Source organism: Monodelphis domestica, chromosome 7 (assembly GCF_027887165.1).
Source record: "Monodelphis domestica isolate mMonDom1 chromosome 7, mMonDom1.pri, whole genome shotgun sequence".
NCBI classification, from domain to species: domain Eukaryota; kingdom Metazoa; phylum Chordata; class Mammalia; order Didelphimorphia; family Didelphidae; genus Monodelphis; species Monodelphis domestica.
The window spans coordinates 98,778,408-98,797,017 of record NC_077233.1 but is presented as its reverse complement, the minus strand read 5'-3'; the positions used below and the strand labels follow the sequence as shown (position 1 = coordinate 98,797,017).

Genomic DNA, 18,610 nt, shown 5'->3' with positions numbered 1-18,610 from the left:
AGTCTTCTCCTCCCGTCTGGCTCACCAATGCTGAGACCAAAGACGAACTCCAAAGGAGAAGAAGTTCAAAGGAGAAGTCTTGGGCAGGACTTTTTAATAGTACTTTTTCCATGTCATTTTCTGTCCCTTCCCCACTTTACAGGAACCAATTGCTGTCTTTCAGTTTGCCTAGCAATGCTCAGGGGTGGGGCAGTGGCTTCTGGAGTTGTCACCTACTTTAGCAAGTGACTTGTGAACTCTTACTTAGTGTCAGGTAGGGGTACTTTTAAGTTCTTGATTTGGTTAGCTAAAAATAGGCAAGGGGAGAGTTAATCCTATCTTCACAAAGCCAGTGATGGCAAACCTATGGTACAGGTGCCAAAGATGGCACACAATACTCTGTGGGGTTGCAATTGTGGCCACTGCACCTGCTTTGTTATTAGAAAGACAGAGGGACTTCCCCTTCTCCCCTGTACCTGAGTACATTTTTTCATGTCACACATCCTTCTGCTTATTGCCCCAATGGGAATACTTCTTCCCTCCCCTGTGTGGGGTAGGATGGGTCAGGGAGTACTGTTAATTCTCTTTTCTTGTTTTTCTTGCATCACTCATTTCTTTCCCCAGTTTTTTTCTTTGCCCTGTTTATACTTTTAACTCTTGGAATTCTTCCTGGCCTTAGGTCCAATTAGCACTTTTTTTTTTTTTGAGACTTTGCTTCTTAGCTCTTCATATTGTTGCCTTTTCTAAGTTTATGTCTTGCTCTTCCTTGCCACAAATGTAGCTTTTTTCAGTTGCTATTTAATTGTGTGTGTGTGTGTGTGTGTGTGTGTGTTTGCTTATTTTCACAGCCTGTTTCTTCACTTTGACCTTCATGTTAAAGTTGGGCTCTGCTAACCTGGAAGTGAGAACACAGTGTTCTAAGTTTCAGACTTTTTCAGTGCTACTGTTTTCAGAGCTAGTTCTGAGAGTCTGCAGGTTTTCAGTGCTTCCAAGGTAGTGTTATCTTGGTAGAGGTGTTGTCACTGGTTTCCTGGTCTGTACTCTGGTCTTTATCCAGGAAGATTCCCTTCTCTCCTGCCAGTTACAAGTGCTAGTGTGCCTTTCTGCCCTGGGACTGAGACCCAGGACTGCTTATGGGTAATAGGTTTGCCAATCTGTATTAGTAGCATCCAGTGCCAGCAGAGAGTTCCCTGTAATCTTTTCTGATTGGTTGTCCAACCCCTATAGCTGTCTTTTGGCTGAGAGTTCCTAAAGCTGCTGCTGCTGCTACCTCCAAGGCCTGCTGTCCCCAAGGCCCATAGCTAGTGCTCCAGATCTGTGGCTGCTCCAGTGTTGTAGACCTCTCTAAGGTGTTTTAGGCTGGCAAAATATCTCTCTCTGACCTTTTAGTGGTTCTGCCGTTCCAAAATTTGATCTGATGACTTATTTTAAAGTTTTTAGGAGGGAATAATGGCCTGTACTCTGCTATCTTTAGTCAAAATAGTTTTGAAGTAGTTTTCTATAAATGGAATTTTTGTAAATAAAAGCATTGGGGAATCTCTTGGCACTAATAGTCTTATGTGTGCTTATCCTGAAATATACCTGGTATTCATTTTGCATATGCGATATATATAATTATTTAAGTACCCTCCCAAAACAAAATGAATAAAAAAAACGCCTTATGGAGAAAGATTGTTTTATATTTGTTTTGGTTTTCCAAGTCTTTTCTACCTTTCACATAGCAGACATATAATAAATGCTCATTGCTTGATAGTGAAGTCAGTTGTTTCTATCTTTATCTCTGATTTATATTTTGTAAATACAGATTGTGATTTTTTAGTTTTCATTAAAGAATAGAATTGTTTTCAAGAGTTATATAGGGAGGCCACTAGGTTCAGTGGATAGAGAGCCAGGCCTCAGACACTTTCTAGCAGTGTGACCTAGTGCAAGTCATTTAACTCCCCATTGCCTATCCCTTACCACTCTTCTGCCTTCGAACCACTATGTAGTACGGATTTTAATATAGAAGATAAGTGTTTAAAAATTATTTGTTATGTTTCTGAAAAGATGAATAAATAATTTTAGTCATGAATCCACCTCGGTTTTTGTAAATTAGAAGTGAACTATTATAAAACTTTTCACTTGTATAACTCATTATGTATGTTTTCAGGCAAAGTGCTTCATGGATTTCAAAGCTGGAGGTACCTTGTGTCACATTCTTGGGGCTGCATACAAGTATAAAAATGAACAAGGATGGTAAGCTTTTGTCATCATTTGCAAATTTGAAGAGAATATTGAAGTTACAAAGGTTACATCCCATCTGCTTCAGTTTGAAACTTTTCATAGGAAATAAGATGAATAAATTTTGATATAGTATGAAGTCTATCTTGAGATATTAAATTTACTTCATATCTAACTTTAGAGAGGTATTTATTTCTAATTTGAGGAATTAGTTATGGCATGTAGCTATATTTATATTAAATGAAATAACTATTATTAAACTTTTAAAATTCTTTTGTTTAATGGATTGTGTAGTTTTCTAATTTTTAACAACTAAAATGATCCTACATTGTTGATGGAACATTATCTTACTAATATCTTGTGATAGTTTGTAATTGCAGTAATTCCAGAAATAAAATTATATTAAGTCTAATATTATAAAGTTACATATGAGTTTAGTAGCAGAGTGGAGATTTATGAGCAGTAGTATATGCATAGTTAAATTTGCCTGAGGATCCTCTATTTATATATACATATATATACACACACACATACATACATAGGAGTCAGTTTTATTTCAGAATATTTACCTCTGGCTTGAATTTTTCACTAATTTAATATTTCTTCTTGTTCTTTTGTGTCTAAACTCCAGGCCTGCCTATCTGAGCAAACTATGGGGGGCCTTTTCTTGAATTTTGCATAAACAGTGACAACTTAAGGGTATACCCTTCAGCATAAAATCCAGTACACACTGTCCTTCAACCCCTTCAAAATAAATTATAGACCCTCACCCCTTCTTTGGGGTTTAGAGGTGTAGATCAAAAGAACAAATGGTCTCCTGTTCCTAGTCATGGCATGTGTTCCTTTTGGAGCCCTAATGCATTGTTGTGTTGCTAATTCATATTGGAAGGAACTAGCTAAATAATCCTCCTTGAGACATAAATTATACTTTAGTCATTCAGATTGGTTTATAGTAATTCAAAGGATACTCAGAGGTATTGTAATCTATGTAAAAGTACTACCACATTGCATTACACCCAGTAGTCCTAAATAGATGCTTGAATGAATGTTATCCCTTAGTTTATCCCTCATGAATGAAGCTTATCCCTCAGCTACCACTGCTAGCACTTCAAGAATGTTGTCGTTAGAGCTTGTTCTGTCATATTTATTTCTTTTGACTTTTTAAGTTTTATTGAAGGTTTTGCTTTTCTTTCACATTAGTTTCTGAATGTTCCCTTTCCTATCACTCAGCAAACCTTCCTTTTCAACAGAGAAAATGGTATTATTATATATGCATATTTCTGAAAATTATTAATATGTATAAATTATACTATTTTAAAATATAATACATCCTGCTATACTAGTATAACAGCATATACTTTATAAATATGGTATGCTGTCCTTCTGAGTTCAGTAAAAGCAATAGGCACAATAGACTAAATACCTGTAGTGCTATAACCAAAAGATGCAATTAATTTTTTCTTATTTTTGAAAATCTTTTAAGTCAATTTCCAAAAATTCTATTAAAAGCTCATCACCTTTATGAATTCTATTCAGATTATATTAGAATGCGTATTCATTTACTTAAAAAAAAATTTAGTTGATGTTCCCATTTTACTGAGAAAATAATAAAGGAAAAACCAGAATGAGGTTTGGTTCCAAGTTATATGAGGAGAGAGCCGAGAAAGGCATGGTTTTTAATTTTCCCTACTTGGTTCTCCATTTCTAATTAGAATATATATTAAAATAATGTGAAATTTAAATCTTTACATGGTTTCTGCTGGTAGTACTCAAAATTGCCTTCACTTTTCTATTAGAATTCATAAAGATACCCTGGGCTTATGAGAAGATACTCTTTTGTCTTGTGAGAAGGAACAATTTAAGGTAGGAGAGAGAGAGCTGAGAACAACTCAGGGTTTCGAATCATAGGGAAAGGAAACAAGGAACACCTAAGGGCTAAAGTTAGATGGACAGATAGAATTATATTGATCATTGGAGTCCTGAACTTTCACATTAGTTAGTGGATATTCTGAATTATATATTTCCAGTTTTGCCTGAATAGACCTAGGGATTGGGGAATTGTTCTTTTATGTTTGCTGTAATTCTACATTGTGACTTTTGTTTAGGCAGCTCAGTTCAGCAGACATTTATTGAGTGCCTATTACATGCAAAGTACTGTGCCACGTAGTGGAATGACTTTAAAAAAAAAAAAGTTTGTCCTTAAGGTGCTGGTAAGAATACCACTTATACAGAGATTGGATGAAATAAAGATTTTGAGAGGTAAAGAAGATAAATAAGTTAGTTTTTTGGTCGTCTTGAAGGGAATGCACAGAAGCAGAAAAGGAATTTTTAATCCAGGAAACTACTAGCAGTACAGTTTGCCTCAAAATGAATGAACAGAAGTAAGGTAAAACGGTAAATATATGTCGGAGACTGATTTTGTAGAGATTTAAATAATAGGTTAAAATTTCTGTATTTTATGCTAGGGAGAATAAAGAGCTGCCAAAATACTTTTGAATGCTATAGCTTAAGCCATTCTGTAGGAAAATTATTTTGACCCCTTTGTGAATAATTCATTATACACCTCAGAGTTTAGAAGTAGCAAGGAAATCAATTAAAAGGAATCCCTACAAGAGGTGATGAGGGCCTGAAACAGAATTAGGTAGCCATGCAAAGGGACAAGATGTGAGTGATGTTATCAATATAAAATTAAAAATATGGCAGTAATTGAATGTGGAGGGTAGTAAAAAAGAGGAGAAAATCTAGGGTGGGTCCAAGGTTGTGAAGCTCTGTGATTAGAAGAATGGTGATACTCTCAATAGAAATAAGGAGGTTTGGAGAAGGTACCAATGGAAGAAAGTTGGAGACTTTGAGTAGGTATTTGGTGTGCAGTTATGAAGAGAACCAGGAGAAGAGTTGTTGTGCCAGCTAAAGGATGAAAGTCGGAGGCAGAGTCAAGATGGTGGCCTAGAAGGAGCAGAAGTTCAGATCTCTGAACACCCTTCCTAACCGATCACAAACTTAATGCTCCTGGGGGACTAAAAATCAAACTCAACAATAAGACAGAGCCAAGGAATCCTCCTGCTGGACTTAATTCAAAAGATATGTCCCCCAAAAAGCCGGAATCCGAGAACACTCGGGTTTACGGGGAAGACAGAAGGAAAGTTCCAGGACCTATCCCCCCTCCCACCCAGAGTGCTGAGATTCCAGCCACAACGGGAACTTCTGGGCAGGCAAAGGTGCTTGTCTGAAGGGCATACCTTGGGAGCAGGGCTGTGCCAAGTTCAGAGCGTCCAACACAGACGGCGGGAAAGGAGGTAGAGAGGGAGCATAGACCGGGCAGCCTGACCAGAGCTGTGGAGATCCTCCATATTTGCTCCAGCCTTCCAGGAAGTTTTGGACTCAGAGCATACCCAGCCCAAGTAAGCTGTACTTAATCCCATCAAAAGTCTCCAGAACTCAGGGAATCCCAGGCTCCACACCCATCCTCATTGACTGCTGGATTTTAATCCAATCAAAAGTCTACAGAGGACAGGGAAGCTCAAACCTCAACCCCCCCCCCCACCCCCCCACCAGAGACTACACCGAGAGATCTCCTGTTGAAGCTCCAAGAGGGGAGACAGAAGCCCCCAAAACCAAAAAAATGAGAGGAGCAAGAGCACAGACAAATACGGGGAGTAAAGAAGGGGTGAATTTGAGCAAACAACAGAAAAAGAAGAAACTACAATAGACAGCTTCTACTCAGCGGAACGGAACAGAGGGGGAGAGATCAGCAAACAATAAATTAGAAATCCCAGCGAATTGGATACATGCTGAGGAAGAACTCAAAACACAATTAAGAGAGGCCGAAGACAATTGGGAAAAGAACTTAAAAATTAAGATAAGTCATCTGGAAACAGGGGCACTTGAACTAAAACAAGAAAATATTGTCTTGAAAGCCAAAATCAACCAGCTGGAAAATGAGGCAAGGGAGATGAAAGACGAGGTAAAGAGGATGAAAGACGACCTTCAAAGAAAATCAGACCAGAAGGAAAAGGATGACCAAAAAGCTAGGGATGAAATCCAGTCTTTAAGAACCAGAATACAACTGGAATTAAGTGACCTCACAAGGCAGTTGAACACTATAAAAAATTGAGGAAAATATGAAGCATCTCGTTCACAAAACAGAAGATTTAGAAAATCGTTTGAGAAGAGACAATTTAAGAAAAAGCCTGGACATAATACTACAGGAAATTATTCAGGAAAACTGTCCCGATATCCTAGAACAAGAGGGGAAAGTGCAGATTGAAAGAATCCACAGATCACCTCCTGTATTTAATCCCCAACTGACAACACCCAGGAATGTTATAGCCAAATTCAAAAACCATCAGACCAAAGAAAAGATATTACAAGCTGCCAAGAAGAAGCCATTCAGATACCACGGAAACACAGTGAGGATAACCACAGGACCTGGCTGCATCCACACTGAAGGACCGAAAGGCATGGAATATGATATTCCAGAAGGCAAGGGAACTAGGTATACAACCAAGAATCAAATACCCATCAAAACTGACTATATTCTTATAGGGGAAAATATGGTCATTCAACACAATAGAAGAATTCCAAGCATTTGTAAAGAAAAGACTAGACCTGAACAGAAAATTTGTCCAAGCACAGAACTCAACAGAATCATCAAAAAGTAATTAAAAAAGAGGGGGAAAAGAAAAAAACAAAACAAAACAACAAAAAAAGTTTTTTAAGAGACTCAATAAGTTAAAATGATATGTATAGTATAGTATAGTGGTAGTCTCTTGGTGACCGAGAATGACTGTTGTCTTTGTGCATTATCATCTATTGATGTACCCTTATGTGGCTTTGAAGTCCAAAAGCTGAGGCGCAGAGTTTGTGGCACATGGGGCATGGGACGCCAGTTGTTATGGGAGGTGAAGTTGTGGCCTGGTGTCGGCGTTCACGCGCAGCATCAAGACGTCGACGTTGTTCATCTTCAAAGGTGGTGGTGGCATGGTTAATGTGGGTTCTCCAGCTGCTTCTGACAGAGGCAGCGAGTTCTAGTTGCTTTGGTGTAATGCCAGCCCACTTCAAGTTGGACTTTAGCTGATCCTTGAATCTTTTCTTTGGTCGGCCTTGTTTCCTGAGTCCAGCTGACAGTTCACCATAGAATACCTGTCTTGGTATTCTCTGTGGGTCCATGCGGAAGACATGTCCAGACCATCGTAGCTGGGTTTTGAGGCCCATTACTTCGATGTTTGTGGAGTTGGCTGTCAAGGACTTCCTGGTTGGTGATTCGGTCCTGCCATCGGATCCTCATCATTGACTGGAGGGAGAGTTGGTGGAATTGCTCCAACTTCTTCATGTGCTTCCGGTACAGTGTCCATGTCTCGCAATTGTACAGGAACGAGCTGAGAACCACTGCGTTATACACTTTGAGCTTCATCGCAGTGCTTACACCTCTGTGTTGGAGGACTTTGGAGCGCAGTCGCCCGAGGACCTGGCTGGTCTTTTGGAAAGGAAAGGAAAAGAAAAGAAAAGAAAAGAAAAGAAAAGAAAAGAAAAGAAAAGAAAAGAAAAGAAAAGAAAAGAGGTCATTGGTAACTCTTAAAAACTTTTGCTATCACCTGGGCACCTGGAAGAATTACACTTAGAGAGAACAGTGACAAACTGTATCGGATGAAAGGACAAGACATAAATAGGTATATAGATATCTGTATGCATAAATACATGTGCGTGTATGTGTGTGTGTGTGTGTGTGTGTGTGTATACACACACACATATATATAACCAGAGCTTAAAAAAGAGGTTAATGCTAAAAGAAATGGGAAAAGAAACAAATGGGGGTAAATTAATACGTCACAAAGAAGCTCATGGCGGGAGGGGGGAGAACATCGATACACTTGAAGGATAAAGAGGTTGGAGATAGGAAATACTCAACTCTTAAGGGCTTTGAAACTGACCCAAAGAGGGAAGACCAATTCAATCCATTGGGGCAGAGAATAGATTTGCGCCCTTTAGGGGAGTAGAAGGGTAAAAAAATAGACTGGTGGGGAGGGGGAAGCAGTACAAGGGAGGGAGAGAGTGGGGGGTGGTTTAAAAAGACTACAGGGGGAAATAAGGGGGGAATAAGAAGGCAGGGGAGTAGAAAGGGAAGTAAAATAAGCATGGGAACTAGGGGGACTGATTATAAACAAACATTGGTGTAGAAGGAAATAGTGAAAGAAGAAAAGGCAGGACCAGTAGTAGAAATCAAAGTGCTGGGAAATACACAGCTAGTAATCATAACTCTGAATGTGAATGGAATTAACTCACCCATAAAATGCAAGCGAATAGCAGAGTGGATTAGAATCTAAAACCCTACCATATATGCTGTCTGCAAGAAACACAGATGAGGAAGGTAGATATGCATTGGGTGAAAGAAAGAGGATCGAGCCAAATCTATTGGGCATCAACTGATAAAAAGAAGGCAGGAGTCGCAATAATGATATCTGACAAAGCGAAAGTAAAAATAAATCTAGTTAAAAGAGATAGGGAATGTAATTACATCCTGATAAAAGACGGTATAGACAATGAGGAAATATCTGTACTTAATATGTATGCACCAAATGGCATACCATCCAAATTTCTAAAGGAGAAACTAGAGGAGCTCAAGGATGAAATAGATAGAAAAACTATACTAGTGGGAGATCTGAATCTTCCTCTATCTGAACTAGATAAATCAAACCAAAAAATAAATAAGAAAGGTGAGAGAAGAGAATGAAATCTTGGGGAATATTAGAGTTAGTAGACATGTGGAGAAAAATAAATAGGGACAAAAAGGACTACACCTTTTCAGTAGCACATGGCACATTCACAAAAATTGACCATGTATTAGGGCACAAAAATATTGCAAACAAGTGCAAAAGGGCAGAAATAATAAATGCAACCTTCTCAAACCACAATGCAATGAAAATAATAATTAGTAAGGGTACATGGAGAGATAAATCAAAAATTAATTGGAAATTAAATAATATGATTCTCCAAAACCGGCTAGTTAAAGAACAAATCATAGAAACAATAACTTCATTGAAGAAAATGACAATGGTGAGACATCCTTTCAAAAACTATGGGATGCAGCCAAAGCAGTACTCAGGGGGAAATTTATATCCTTGAGTTCATATATAAACAAATTAAGAAGGGCAGAGGTTAATGAATTGTGCATGGAAATTAAAAAACTAGAAAGTGAACAAATTAAAAATCCTCAGATGAAGTCTAAATTAGAGATCCTAAAAATCAAAGGAGAAATCAATAAAACTGAAATTCAAAGAACTGTTGATTTAATAAATAAGACTAGAAGGTGGTACTTTGGAAAAACAAACAAAAAAATAAAGTACTAGTCAGTCTAATTAAAAAAAGGAAAGAAAAAGACCAAAATTGACAGTATCCAAGAAGAAAAGGAAGACCTCACCTCTAATGAAGAGGAAATTAAGGCAATCATTAAAAACTACTATGCCCAATTATATGGCAACAAAAATGGCAATATAGGTGATATGGATGAATACTTACAAAAATATAAATTGCCTAGACTAAAAAAAGAAGAAATAAATTACCTAAACAACCCCATATCAGAAAAAGAAATTGAACAAGCCATCAAAGAACTCCCTAAGAAAAAATCCCCAGGTCCAGATGGCTTCACAAATGAATTCTATTAAACATTCAAAGAACAACTAATCCCAATATTAAACAAACTATTTAACAGAATAAGCCAAGAAGGAGTTCTACCAAATTCATTTTACAAAACAAACATGGTGCTGATCCCAAAGCCAGGCAGGTCAAAAACAGAGAAAGAAAATTATAGACCAATCTCCCTAATGAATATAGATGCAAAAATCTTAAATAGGATACTAGCAAAAAGACTCCAGCAAGTGATCACAAGGGTCATCCACTATAACCAGGCAGGATTCATACCAGGAATGCAAGGATGGTTCAATATTAGGAAAACCATCCACATAATTGACCATATTAACAAGCAAATTGACAAAAAGCACATGGTTATCTCAATAGATGCAGAAAAAGCCTTTGATAAAATACAACACCCATTCCTATTGAAAACACTAGAAAGTATAGGAATAGAAGGGCCTTTCCTAAAAATAATAAACAGTATATATCTAAAACCATGAGCTAACATCATCTTCAATGGGGATAAACTCGAAGCCTTTCCAATAAAATCAGGAGTCAAACAAGGATGCCCATTATCACCTTTATTATTTAGTATTGTACTAGAAACACTAGCAGTAGCAATTAGAGAAGAAAAAGAAATTGAAGGCATCAAAATAGGCAAGGAGGAGACCAAGTTATCACTCTTTGCAGATGACATGATGATCTACTTAAAGAATCCTAGAGATTCAACCAAAAAGCTAATCGAAATAATCAACAACTTTAGCAAAGTTGCAGGATACAAAATAAACCCACATAAGTCATCAGCATTTCTATATATCTCCAACCCAGCCCAGCAGCAAGAATCAGAAAGAGAAATTCCATTTAAAGTCACCCGAGACAATATAAAATACTTAGGAATCTATCTGCTGAGACAAACACAGGAACTATATGAACACAACTATAAAACACTCCACACAATTAAAACTAGATCTAAACAATTGGAAAAACATTGAGTACGCATGGGTGGGATGAGCTAACATAATAAAAATGACCATCCTACCCAAACTTATCTATCTATTTAGTGCCATACCCATTGAACTTCCAAAAAACTTTTTTACTGAATTAGAGAAAACCATAACAAAGTTCATTTGGAAGAACAAAGGATCAAGGATATCCAGGGAAATAATGAAAAAAAAATACAAAGGAAGGAGCTTTTCAGTCCCAGATCTCAAACTATATTACAGAGCAGTGGTCATCAAAACAATTTGGTACTGGTTACAAGACAGAAAGGAGGATCAGTGGAACAGACTTGGGGTAAATGACCTCAACAAGACAGCCTATGACAAACCCAAAGACCCCAGCTTTTGGGACAAAAATCCAGTATTCCATAAAAACTGCTGGGAAAATTGGAAGACAGTGTGGGAGATTAAGCTTGGATCAACACCTCACACCCTACATCAACATAAACTCAGAATGGGTGAATGACTTGAATATAAAGAAGGAAACTATAAGTAAATTAGGTGAACACAGACTAGTATACATGTCAGACCTTTGGGAAGGGAAAGATTTTAAAACCAAGCAAGACTTAGAAATAGTCACAAAATGTAAATAATTTTGACTACATCAAATTAAAAAGTTTTTGTACAAACAAAACCAATGTAACTAAAATTAGAAGGAAAGCAATAAATTGGGAAACAATCTTCATAAGTAAAACCTGACAAAGGTCTAATTACTCAAATTTATAAAGAGCTAAGCCAGTTGTACAAAAAAATCAAGCCATTCTCCAATTGAAAAATGGGCAAGGGACATGAGTAGACAATTTTCAATGAAAGAAATCAAAAGTATTAATAAGCACATGAAAAAGTGTTATAAATCTTTTATAATTAGATGCAAATCAAAACCTCACACCTACCAGATTGTCCAACATGACAGGAAAGGGAAGTAATGAATGCCGGACGGGATATGGCAAAGTGGGGACACTAATTCATTGCTGGTGGATTTGTGAATTGATCCAACCATTCTAGAGGGCAATTTGGAACTATGCCCAAAGGGCGATAAAAGACTGTCTGCCCTTTGATCCAGCCATAGCACTGCTGGGTTTGTAACCCAAAACGATGATAAGGAAAAAGACTTGTACAAGAATATTCATAGCTGTGCTCTTTGTGCTGGCAAAAAATTGCAAAATGAGGGGCTGCCCTTCAATTGGGGAATGGCTGAACAAATTATGGTATATGTTGGTGATGGAATACTATTGTGCTCAAAGGAATAATAAAATGGAGGAATTCCATGGAGACTGGAACAACTTCCAGGAAGTGATGCAGAGCGAAAGGAGCAGAACCAGGAGAACATTGTACACAGAGACTGATATACTGTGGTACAATCGAACGTAATGGACTTCTCCATTAATGGCTATGGAATGTCCCTGAACAATCTGCAGGGATCTAAAAATCACTATCCTTAAGCAGAGGACAAACTGTGGGAGTAAAAACACCGAGGAAAGGCAACTGCTTGACTACAGGGGTTGAGGGGATATGATTGAGGAGAGATGCTAAATGAGCATCCTAATTCAAATACCAACAATAAGGAAATGGGTTCAGAGCAGGGACACCTGTGATACCTAGTGGAATCGTGCATCTGCTAGTGGAGGGGTTGTGGAGTTAAAGAAAATGATCTGTTTCCAATGAATAATGTATGAAAATGACCAAATAAAATAATGTTTAAAAACTAAAAAATGAAAGAAATCAAACTCTAATAAAAAAAATAAAGGATGAAAGTCACTCACATATTAGTTACTAATGCTGCAGTTGTGGTATTTCATTGAGGTAGATGGAACAGTGTTATATTACAGATGAAGAAACTTATGTATAGGGAAGTTGAATGGAATGGAAAAGGATTTCTTAAGTGCTTGATATGTGCCACACACTATGCTATATTTTGGAGATTAAAATTAATAAATTAAAATTAAATTAATAAACTAAATAAATTAAAATGAAAATAAAAACCTTTCCTGCCCCCATAGAGCCTATATTTTTGGGGACATAATATAATGGAAAGTTCATTTTATGGCAAATGGAAAAGCTAAGAATTCAAATTGGGATAGATGGACTCAATGTATTAGAAATGCACAGAACGTTTGGTAGTATGAACTGACATGGAATGAAGTAAACAGAACAGGGGAACAATTAAACAAGAACAACAGATATAGGGAGCAATATAGAAAGAAATACTATTTCTCTTTAGTGATATAGCTTAAAAAATACGGATAACCAATTTGTGTATGTAGGTAAGGGAATGAATACCAGGAATTAAGTTCAATTTCCTTCCTCTCTTCCCCAAATAAAGAAAAAGGAAAATAATTTGAAATATTCTAGTACCATTTCACAACAGCTGAACTGTGAGTCAGAAGATGCTAATCCGTTTGTTTCTGTTTATCCCTGTTTAGAATAATTTCACTGTACTCAGTCTATTCATTCTGCTTATCCAGATAGAGCTAATAAGAGTGGTAGTCTTAGTTGGTTTTCCTTGCACTCCTGGACAAGTATAAGGGCCTTGGAATGTTCACTTGTGTCTCTTTTGTTACATAGTAAATCTGGAACAATACTGTTATGTTATTGAAGACCTCAATATAAGTCTTTTTTTTAAAGTGAAACTGTTTCTCGAGTTTTTTTGTCCCTGACTTTATAACTCACTACTAAATGAGCCTTTACTTCTTTTCATTTCCCCCTTTTAAAATGGTAGACTCAATTCCTGCCTATCTCCTGATAAAAGCTAGGTGAAACATAGAGTTTACATGAAAATATTTCTAGAGCAAACATACTAATTCCATTTCCTATCTGATATACACCACTTTCTTTTAAAGAGATCTTCTTTTTATAGCTGTCAGTCTTTTGATGATAGTGTACTAAAATTTAAAAACATTTGTGTTTTCCTCTTTCAGTCTGATTTTAAAGCTTATGCCCATGCATGTAATATGGTTTCACTGTGAAAATACAACTCCTTGTAATACTTTTACTTTCTCAAATTATTTTAAATTCCCATGAATAAAGCAAAAAAAAAAATTTAACTTTTAGTAGATTTTTCTTTGAACAGCTAGTAATCTTTCTGTGAATCTTTAAGGTGCCTTCAGATTTAGGAAGTTAGTTAAAACAAAAAACTAGAATTATTTCATGCAGTTAACATTTATTTTCACTGGTTTTATAATTTGGCATTTAGTATGTCTTTTCCCTTAAAATATGGAATATTTATTGGTAAAATATGCATGTAAAAGTTTCTTTGTTGAGCAAATAATTCATGAGGACTTTCTTGGATGCATTGTTTTAAATGTCATTTTCTTATTAGATCAGTCTCTTGACAAAATTGAACAAAGTAGTCTATAAATACTGCTGTTTGTTAATTTCAATTATTTTCTTCACTTTTAGGAGAAGGTTTGACCTGCAGAATCCTTCCCGAATGGATCGAAATGTGGAGATGTTTATGAATATTGAAAAAACACTAGTGCAGGCAAGATATTTATTACTGTTTCAACTTAAATAATAGCCTAAAAGTTTCCTAAATATCCTATTTTGTTAGATTTTTCCAGTTAGATATTCAGGGAAGAAATTGAAAGTATTTCTGAAATTTACTTTGTTTTTGTGGAATGTTTTTTATTATAAATGTGTAAACAGATAATACAGGTGTTAAAATTATGGTGGGATAGAAAGCAAAGAGTATAATTGGTAAGTTATGATGGGATAATTATAAAACTTATATTTACTAGCTATACATGAACTTTTCCTTATTTGAATTTTATTCATACTTACATACCATGCAGCTAATAACCATATTTTCTTAATCATTTTTCTCCTTAATGAGTCAGCCATGATTAAGCTACTGTGCTGAGTGTTTAACAAATAAATTATAATTTTATTTAATGGAATGTCATATTTGAGTCAGCAAACTGAAGATTAGAATGTATCATTGGTAGGAGAAGCCGCATGGCATAGTACATTGAGAGCCAGCCTTGGATTTTTAAAGACCTGGACTCTATTAGTTCTCCTTAAATTGGTTTTGTGACCTCAGGCAAATTACTTTATCTCCCTCAATGCTCCAGGTAACTCTAAGGCTATACCTGGAGAATAGTTCTCAATTTGCCTTTCTGGAGATCATTCTCAAAACCAAAGGAAATTAGGGTCCCAACTGAGGACATGTAATTTCAGTCTACTGCCTTGTTTCTGTTTATTTCCTGCTTTCTTTGTTTAAGAGAAGTCAACTGGTTTTTTGTTTTATATTTATTTGTACACTAGAGATAATACAATTTTTAAACTCCTGTTTTTTTTCCTACAACTAGAAGTATAATAAGAGACTTGGATTAACCCTTTTCCTCAAGGTCCATTTTCTAATAAAAGGTTTTCTCTGAATGAACTTATCCTATATTTATGAACACTGGAGTAAGCCTTAAGATTCTGGGGAGAGGGATTAGCAAACCATTGTTTTATCTGAATATCCTGGGTATGCTCCTTGTATTAATTTTGGAATTTGAGAGACAGTCCATTGCTAGGTTGCTTTCTAACATTAAACAAAAAATATTTAAATCTTTTTTCTCTTTTTCAGAACAACTGTTTGAGCAGACCTAACATCTACCTCATTCCAGACATTGAACTGAAGTTGGCTAACAAACTAAAGGACATTGTCAAAAGACATCAGGTAGAACACTGGTTCAGAACTTTTGCAGGTGTCTGTATTAAAATATGAATTGGTGCTCAGGGTCTTCTGTTCCAACAGAGTTTCTTCCATTCATTTTTATATTCAATCGTTATGATGGTTATCTCAGTACCTTATTGATACCTTCTTCTTTACCTAATTAGTCTTTGTTATTAAATTTTATTTTTTTCAATTAGGCGTAGAAACAATTTTTGACAATTGTTTTCTGACATTTTATGATTCAGATTCTCCCCTCTCCAGGGCAATAAATAGTCTGATATAGGTTATACCAGTGCTTTGATGTGGTATATATTTCCATATTCCTCATGTCGTGACTGAAGATGCATCATATGATGTACAATAAGAAACTCTTGATGGAAATAAAGTGAAGGATGGTGTGCAATCAAAATCCAATTTCCTTCTTTGGCCATGGATAGTGTTTTCTCATGGACTCAAAGTTACTTTTCCTGGAGTTATGGAAATCATGATGTTCTCTTTGCATCAACAAGATATTTAATGATCTATATGATCTGACAAAAAATAAAATAGTTGTAAGCCAAGTTTTACTCAGAAGCAGACTTATAAATTTGTTTTTCGTAAGTTGTAAGGAAAGCTTTAGGTCCTTTAATTCTCTTTGACCCTTAAATTTGCATTTGCTTTACTCCCAATCAAATCTTAGAGCTTAAGCACAGATAGCTTGCTATAGGAGAAAAAGCCCTGCTTTAAGATCCTGAAAATTCTAGTCCTGATTTTTTCTGTTATCTTGGACAAATTATAGTCTCTGTGACTTCCATTGTAACTTGGAAAACCCTTTCCTTTTTCCTCCTTGAATTTTGTGAGTTGACTTTTGCTTGTTGGTTTTTTTTTTTATTTCCCTTGGTTTCTGTTAAAATATTAAATATCCAAATTGTCTGTTATTTTGGCTTACCTATTTTCCATTCCGTTCTCTGACTATCAAGAATATATCATTATTACATATGTAGTATATTCTTCATTAATAGTTTACTTTTCCTTTCTTCAATACATTACTATAATTATTTACAATTTGATGAAAACAAATTATTTTCCAAGTGTCATCTTTCTCTTTGTTCATTTATGTTTTCCAGGGAACATTCACTGATGAAAAATCAAAAGCCTCTCATCACATTTATCCTAATCCTACCTCACCAGAGGATGGTAAGTTAGTGTTTGTTTACCATTATGATAACTCATACAGAAAAGATTTCAAAATCAGATACCATGGTTAAGTATAATTCTTTTTTCAAAATATGATTCTTTGGAAAGTTTTGCCTCAGTGAATTAGTACAAGATGCTCATAAGACAGAAGCTAAGAATAGTTATACTCGAGAATTGAGGACCTGCTACAAATCCTTTATGGAGGCAGGTATTTCTCAGTGCATTATACCTTCTATTTTATATGGATTCATATAAACTTGTTTTCAACTTATTTTATTCCCCAAGGACTTCCTTGTGTCATTTTCAAATGATCATTTCTCTAGTTTACCAAATAGCTCACACTGCTTTCTGGCCAATGCTACACAAGATTCATGAAATATCAGAATTAGAATGCCACCTCAGTAGCCATCTAGTCCATCTCTTAAGTTCAAAATATACCTAATACCAAATAGCTAGCAGCGATCTTTCAGCTTTGAAGACTTATCATGATGTCTAACCCACTTTGGGAATGTATATATATTTTGCTACAACTCTGATAATTTTTTTTATATTTGGCTTAAATTTGTCTCTAGCTTCATCTAACTTGGAGATGTCAAACTTCCCTGAGGCCCATCCATACTATAATTCAATTGGACAATTTAAAGAAATTAAATAAAAATGCAGTTTATCAGAGATGTTGCTAATTTGTGGTTTTAATAATTTAATAATTCTGAGTATGACCTGTAAGGATCCTTTACTATTTATATTTAATATCCCAACCCAAGTCATATTACATAGCCCTTTGTTCAGATAAATATATGATTAATTTCATAAGTCTTTTCGAAGAGAAACAAAGATTTAGATAGTAGAAATTTAAATATAAACTTATATAAGAAAGCAATTTGATCTTGAAATCATGACATTATAAGATTTTAAAACAGTATAAAGAACAGGCCATGTAGCCTTTTTTTTTTTTAATCTTGATATCCCTCAAAGATTTTAGACTATTGGAGATTTAGAGTTTTCAGGTATAGAATGACAAAAACCGTTTTGGCACTGAATAACCATTATATTGTTAAAAAAAAAAATGGGGGAAGGCCCACAGTGCTGATAGTGGTAGATCCACTCAGGGATCCCCCTGAATACCCAGCTTGGTATTCTAACCTCCAGTTAGTGAGAGTGAAACTGAATCACTTTCTCTCACTAGGGTGAACTTAGCTGTTGTAGTTAATTCATAATGCTTTTTTGAGAAAGCTTTTGGGGAAGCAATCTAACCAACTACTGAGGGTCATAGGTAGTTAACTTAATCAGTTTTGGAGACACCTAAATAGAAAACAGGGAGCCATTAAGTTAGCCGGAAGACCCGAAGGCACCCTCTTTCAAGGGATGTAGAGGATTGTGGGAATTAGCTTGATCCCTTAGTTACGTACCTACCCGGTGTTCTGATCTTCAATTTGTATCCCCTCTTAAAATAAAAGAGATACTGTTTTTTTATATCAGTGGTCTCCAAGGCATTTTCAGAACTGGCCCCGTGAGAAAAAGTGATTCATTTTCACTCTTACTAACCAGAGGTTAGAATTAATTAATTCTAAAACTTTATATATTTAAAGGATAGTCATTTAAAGTTTTTTTTTTAAGCTCAAAGCCGATTTGACAGGATTTTTTAGATAAAATCTTCTGAAAAGCATAGCAGGTATAGTCAGATCCTTTTCTAGATCTTTCCAAATCAAATAGAGTACCTCACATGATGAATCCTCCACAGTCAGATTGAGTTAGATGAGCTACGACAAGCCCACCTTTCCTTCAATATTCCCTGACAGGAAGCTCCTAACCTCCAACAGGAAGCCATTGTCACTTCCAAACTGTCCTCCTCTGCCTTCCGTCTGCTAATATCCTTTCTCTTGAGTTCCTGTTATGTGCCTTAAAGACAGCCTTCCACTTCTCTTTCTTACCCTATCTCTATCCTTTC

At 35.9% G+C, this 18,610-nt stretch overlaps 1 protein-coding gene across 1 annotated transcript in view; it reads left to right on the top strand.

Moving 5' to 3' along the window:
• Positions 1–18,610, top strand: part of SMARCC1 (SWI/SNF related, matrix associated, actin dependent regulator of chromatin subfamily c member 1) — a 156,631-nt gene that overhangs the window by 20,980 nt on the left and 117,041 nt on the right. The window contains exons 3-6 of the mRNA XM_001366884.5: positions 2,129–2,214; positions 14,226–14,307; positions 15,397–15,489; positions 16,593–16,662. Of these exons, the coding sequence (XP_001366921.1) occupies positions 2,129–2,214; positions 14,226–14,307; positions 15,397–15,489; positions 16,593–16,662 (331 nt within the window). The remainder of the gene's footprint in view (positions 1–2,128; positions 2,215–14,225; positions 14,308–15,396; positions 15,490–16,592; positions 16,663–18,610) is intronic.